This window comes from Populus euphratica, unplaced genomic scaffold (assembly GCF_000495115.2).
Source record: "Populus euphratica unplaced genomic scaffold, PopEup_1.0 scaffold4295.1, whole genome shotgun sequence".
Taxonomy (NCBI): domain Eukaryota; kingdom Viridiplantae; phylum Streptophyta; class Magnoliopsida; order Malpighiales; family Salicaceae; genus Populus; species Populus euphratica.
Window position 1 is genome coordinate 361 of NW_011504096.1, and position 6,850 is coordinate 7,210.

Sequence of the window (6,850 nt, forward strand, 5' to 3'; positions counted from 1 at the left end):
ATGTAGAATTTATTTCTCACCTATATTATACACAACTGTTTTTTTCCTTATCATTCAAGGTATCGTAGAGCTAGCTTCTTTTCTGGCATGCAGAGCTTTAGGGTTTTTTTGGTATAATTTTTTACTAACACACGTCATAATTTTTAATTTTTTAAAAAAATCTTAATCACACAAATTATCGTAATATCAATCCCATATTTACATGGTCTGGGGTATAAGATCTGCAGGATTTGGATTGTTGGATTATGAGGTCAACTTGTGAGTTAGTAAATCGATATTGTTAACTTTTTTAAATTATATAGTCCTGATCTTACCTGATTTAGATGAAGTTCGACTCAATCAATTTTATATATCGTTTTGGTTTAACTGAGTTAATATTAAAATTAGTTCAAATTAAAACTCGACCTAAATTACACTTTAAATCCTAAATTTTATTAGGTTAACTTATATGATTGGATTAAATTTAATAACTATGGTAATGTATATATAATGTAATGTGCATAAGACAACATGTTTTTTTTTTAATTAGGTCTTGAATTGATAATTAAATTGAGGAATTTCAATGAATTTTGTTTTTTTATGACTTCTTTTAGCTATAACTTAAAATAATCAAGCGAGATCATTTATTAGCTAAACCAAGGCCTCCGAATACCTAAAAAAAAAACTTAAAATTCAAAAGTAAAGTTGAAAAAGAAAAATAAGAATACGTTACCAAACCAAAAATAAAAGAGTAATCATACATAAGAAGAAAGAAATGTTTCAGCGATAATTAAACCTTAAGATTTTATAGATTCAAGAAAGGGAAGGTCTATTTTTATAGTGTAGTTTAAAGGCATGTGAAACCTATCAATAAACAAAAAGATAACAAAAAAAAAGAAAAAAACACACAAGAACAGCAGTATAATGCAGTAATCCTCCTATCTGTTTCTCCTAACCTCTTTCATTATAATTGCTCGTGCTAAAAAAAAGTAAATGATATTTACTATAGTTATCGTGATCTGATCTGAGTAGAATTTTAAAATCTAATTTAAAATTAATTAGAAAAAAACTCAAATAAGAAGGTTAATTCTATTTTTTTTAAATTAAAATATTATTATTTAAACAAAAAAAATTAAATGAGTTGATGATTAGATTCTGACTTTGTTAGATTTGGATTAGCAGAGTTCTTTTTTTTTTTCACTTTAACATGGGTTGGTCCAGGTTTCGAGCAATATTTACTATTTTTATCATCCATGATCTGGATAAAATTTTAAAATCTAATTTAGAAAAAAGCTGGGTCAAGAGGTTAATATAAAAACTTTTTTAAAAATTATTTAACCAAGTTCCGGTAACCCCAATCATATTTTAAATCCCCAGTTCTCCCGGTGAACAAACAACTATGGTATTAACAGACCCACCCACAGGTTTGGGGGTGCCTTTCAATGCAGAAAGAAGGGGAATTTCTTCAAAAACAAATCCAATCGTGAAAACAACCATGAAAGTGTCTCAACTTGGGCATGAAAATGCACTCACTCACCATATTATATTAATGGAATCATTGTGCATGGATCTTGAACAAGCTGACAACGGCACTCGCTGCTTTTCCTATATGCACAGTCACTTCTGAGCAAGGGCGGGCCGGAGGTACTTAAAAAATCGCTTCAAATCATAGCACTACATCTTTCAAAACAAAAAACCATTTTTTTACTAGCAGATCCCTTTCTCTTTGGTTCTTGAGATTGACTGAGTTATTTTTTTTAGTGAGTTTCTTTTTACCTTTGGGTTCGTATTTTTTTTCTCTGTTTCTCATCACAGAATTAACAAAAAAATCTATCTGGACTTTCACCACCAACACCAACATTTATATACCTGAATGTCTTAGCTACAAGCACAAGCTCTACTAGCTTAACCAGTAATGTATTTGCTAGTGTATCTGCTTCTTCAACAGCATCACTGGCTGCTATCCCATAACGAGCATCATCGTCTGCGTGCCCAATATTTTGTGGCTTAGCTCGCTTTGATTGTCCATCTACCATGCCAACACCTAAAGCGATGGATCCCCCATCACTCTTTCTTTCACCATCTGTTTATCTCTACAACATCACCTCCTCTCTTTTTCCTATAGACCAAGATTATGAACAGTGAAGCTATTTTTCATTATCAAGACAGTAGGAGAAGGGGAGGAGCAGTTCTCAGCTGTTTTCGGCAAATCTGTGGTGGCAATGCAATTTTTTATAGGTTCCACAAATAATAAATTAAATTTTAACATTAACTAAACACGTTATTTTTGTGTTTTACTTTAAAAGAAACGGCTGGCACATAAATAAACAGACTCTAATTGTTATTAACAAACACATATGTGTGTTATTCACTCTTCATTAAACTTTTTTTTCAAGTCCTCAATTTTATTTTATTTTGACAATTATATTCTTTTATGGGGAAATTGAATGATAATTTATTCAAATTTATTAATTAGGAACAATGTGAAAATAACGATAACTAGTGTGGAAAAGGCATAAAAAATAGATGGTTTATTTAAAATTCTCAAAAAAAGTTTAATTTAGTCCTTTATTTTTGCAAATTATACCCATTTGGGCTCTTAATTTTTTGCAATTTAATTTTGATATATATATATATATATATTTAATATCTAATCTGAAAAAAAATAATAAATTGAAAGAGAAAGTTATCTTTCTAGATCAATAAAATAGTTTATTTTGGAGTTTACATATTCCATGTAATGAGATGAGTTTGATGGTGTTTGTTTAGAATTTTAATATTATCTAAAGAAAATTGATATAATTCGAGTAAGACAAATTTAATCTTATTTAATTTCAGGTTTTTGAATTATTTTTTGGAATTTTTAGGTTAAACAATTAATTTATAAATGTTATAAAATATATTTGTAAAATGTTTTTAGATTGAAATTACTTATAAAAAATAGACATGTTATCTATCTCTTTTAAAAAATAAAAAATAAATCAAGCCCATGCATCCAGGTCTAAATTTGAAGGCTAATATATCTGGATTTTTCCTTAAAAACATCCAGGCTTTAGGCCATAAGTTTGCATATCTAGTTTTTTTTTATTAACACTCAATGCATAAACTAGCCTTTTGTTTTTTTAAAAGGTAAATGCATATTTTTTTCTGTTGCTTCGAAAATGAAAAATCTGAAATGCTTTTGGTCTGTAGCTTAATTATTCTATAAACTTGAGGATAAAGAAGTATTTTTATTATTTAAAAATCTATGAAATATCAAAAAAAACTTCTTGATCAACAAGTTTATTTTTTGTTGACAATAGAGATATAATAGGTTTTTTTACTATACACTTAAACCTAAAAAGATAGACATACTATCAATTAATTTTTTAATCACTAAAAAACATATAAAAAAATCAAAATATCTTTGCATAAAATCCATAAAATCCTAAAACGCTGTTGGTCTACAACCCAGTTATTTTTCTGACCTTTAAGATAGAGAAATATCTTTATTATTTAAAAGTTTGTGAAATATTAAAAAAACACCTTAATTTACAAGTTTATTTATTTTTTTGTTGATAATAGAAGTGGAATATTTTTTTCACTATACATTTAAAATTAAAAAGACTAACATCCCACCAATCAATTTTTTAATTATTATAAAAAGTCAAAATATATCTACATCAAATGCTTCTATTGATCTCAATCAAATAACAGAATAATAATATTATTTTATATGAAAAGATAGAAATACCTTCCATCCAAGTCTTAGACACGAGAAAGTCCATTGTGGCCTGGTGTATAGTGGACGCATACTGAGTTAGAATTTTCTATAATCTATAATATTATAATAATAATAATAATAATAATAATAATAATAATAATGTACGTGCTTGAAAGCATCAGCTCATGTTTTTTTAATGTAATAATTGTAATTGTAAGAGGCTAAGCTGGCTTTTGAATTAGATGTTAGGATTACGAGCCTAAAAAGATGGGGAAAAGGTTAAATAATTTAAAAAATACAAGTAGAAAGACAATTATAGAATAGAAGTTAGTGAAGGAGAAGAACTAGACGAAGGGGAGTGAAAAGAGGCTGGTCAGTCTCCTGTGAATGCTCAGAACCTGCCACCACCTTGTCTATTGTTTTTTACTAAATCAAAATCCCACAAGATCAAGGCGCACCAGTCACCACCTTCCTCCATTTTTGTAACTTATTAACAAAAGACATAATCCAAGTGAACCACACACTCTCTCCTCATTAGTCCACCACCCCACCTCCTTGTTCCTGTAATGGTGGAGACTTTCTATGTTTCCTTTACATGTTCCATATTTTTATAACCTTAACCACTCCCTTTCTCTGTCTCTTTGTCTTCATGTTCCCTTCTTGACCTTTTTTAAGCTCGATGGTTTCCTTAGCCATCTTTCCCTTTTCCTCTTATTAATTTTCTCGTCATTGCTGGTAATTTAATCAGAGGATAGTTAGATAGAAGCTAAAGAATACCCATGCTGAGTTTGTAGCTTCTTGTTTGATTATTCTTTTATTTTTGAGCGAAGGGTTTGTTAAGCTGAGAGAGAATCTCCTTCTACAGGTACTGTACTTTCTTCTTCCTTACTGCCTCCCTGTTCTTTTTTTTTAAAAAAAGAAAAAAGACACCCTTCTCTTAGTAGTTCAAGAAAATGTACAGATATGTTTCTTGTGGATCTGTTGAGGTTGTCTTTGTGGGTTTGCGTTTTGTTGGTTAAAGAAAGAAAGATGAAAGGAAAAAAGCTGTAAAAAGTTGATTTCCTGTTGGAAAATATTGATTCGTACACTCTAATTTATGTTGTTAGAAAGAGGTAAGCTTTGCTTATCTAACCACTAGAGGTAAAAAAGAGAACAAAAGTAAGCTTTGTATCTGTAACTTTCTTACACCATCTTGCAACTTCCTCGGAAGAAATGTTGTTACATGTTGGTGTTTGCTTTTAGGGTTGTAATGATCTTGCTGTGTTTTTGTCACATTGGATTTTTTATTTTCTTTTTCAACATTTTTAATGCTTACTTGTTTGTTTTACCCTTAATTTCCATCTTCAAGGGTTTTTTCCCTGATGGAATTTAGAGTAATCAATCCATGCTCTGTCTCTTCTCTGTTTGCTCTGTTTAGTAAATCACGAAAATTGCCCTTGAATTTTGTCATGTCTTTTTCAGTGCTAGCTCTTCATTGGTTCTACAGATCACTGTAAGTTCATGAATAGGTTGCTAGCTGGTGTCATTATGACCATCATTTTCGGCCAGATTGGCGGCATGTCTCTTTTCCTTTTCACAAAATTAATAATGAAATCATGAGTCCATGTGTGGAAGTGGAGCTTTTTGGCGTGCAGTGTTGATTTTTTGATGAGGCTGACAGCTTTATAAAAATGATGAGTTTGCTTGTTCAACAATTCCATCACCTAGACCTTCCTGTCTCTAAATCTGTTTCCGCTCGTTTCTTTTGTGTTTGAGATATTTGCAGTGTTGATTAGAAATAAAAATGGCAAATGGATCACCAAAGCAGCATCAGCTAGAAGCAAAGAGAAAGCGCATAACTTGGATTCTTGGGGTCAGTGGCCTTTGCGTTTTGTTCTATGTTTTGGGAGCTTGGCAGCATACCGCAGCCCCCACAAATCTAGCCCAGTCCGTCACTAAAGTAGCTTGTGATGGTTCAAACTTTGCCGGGGTTAGTTCCAATCCATCATCAGAATCAGCTGTCTTGGACTTTAATAGCCATCATCAGATTCAGTTCAACAACACTGATTCAGTTAATGAGATTCCACCATGCGACATGTCCTATAGTGAGTACACTCCTTGCCAAGATCCTCGAAGGGGAAGGAAATTTGATAGGAACATGTTGAAATATAGAGAGAGGCATTGCCCAACAAAGGATGAATTGCTTCTTTGCTTGATACCTGCTCCTCCTAAATATAAGACCCCTTTTAAATGGCCACAAAGCCGTGATTATGCCTGGTATGATAACATTCCCCATAAGGAGCTTAGCATTGAAAAGGCTGTGCAGAATTGGATTCAAGTTGAGGGTGACCGATTTAGATTCCCCGGTGGAGGCACCATGTTCCCCCGTGGAGCTGATGCTTATATTGATGACATTAGTGAGCTCATTCCTCTTACTGATGGAAGCATCAGAACTGCAATTGACACAGGCTGTGGTGTAAGTTAATTGCCAAAATATCATGTTTTCTACTCAACATCTGTTTTCGTATCTTATCCAAATAGCTTAATCTACATGTGTTATATTCCATGAGAATTATCAGCATTCCAAACCTTACGTGTATTGTTTATGTCTTTGTTGTGGGTGTTAAGGTTGCGAGTTGGGGTGCATACCTGTTGAAGAGGGACATTATAGCAATGTCTTTTGCACCAAGGGATACGCATGAAGCACAAGTCTGGTTTGCATTGGAGAGGGGAGTTCCTGCTATGATTGGCATCATGGCTTCGCAAAGGCTTCCTTACCCAGCAAGGGCTTTTGACATGGCTCATTGTTCCCGTTGCTTGATACCATGGCATCAAAATGGTACACCCTCAATTTTAACTTGCACTTGTGTTTGAACAACATATAAAGCATGGACTTCTGCACAACAGGATGATTTAATAAAAATGGAGCTCAATTACGACCACAAAATTTTGGTATATCAATATTTGGTATATCAATATGGTTCAACAAAACTTCCATTGATTCAAGCATGTTGTTTTCTTTCATTTCACAGATGGTTTGTATCTGATTGAAGTGGATAGAGTTTTAAGGCCTGGTGGCTATTGGATTCTATCTGGTCCTCCTATTCACTGGAAGAAGTACTGGAGAGGTTGGGAAAGAACCGCAGAAGACTTGAAGCAAGAGCAGGATGCTATTGAGGATGTAGCCAA

At 32.4% G+C, this 6,850-nt stretch overlaps 1 protein-coding gene across 1 annotated transcript; it reads left to right on the top strand.

Annotated features, from left to right (window-relative positions):
* Window positions 1–4,006: 4,006 nt before the first annotated feature.
* Window positions 4,007–6,845, top strand: LOC105119992 (probable methyltransferase PMT17; the record flags this gene model as incomplete). Its single annotated transcript, XM_011018187.1, has 4 exons — window positions 4,007–4,547; window positions 5,448–6,137; window positions 6,290–6,500; window positions 6,694–6,845. Coding segments are annotated over exons 2-4 (1,035 nt in total), but the record flags the coding sequence as incomplete, so codon positions are not given.
* Window positions 6,846–6,850: the final 5 nt, after the last annotated feature.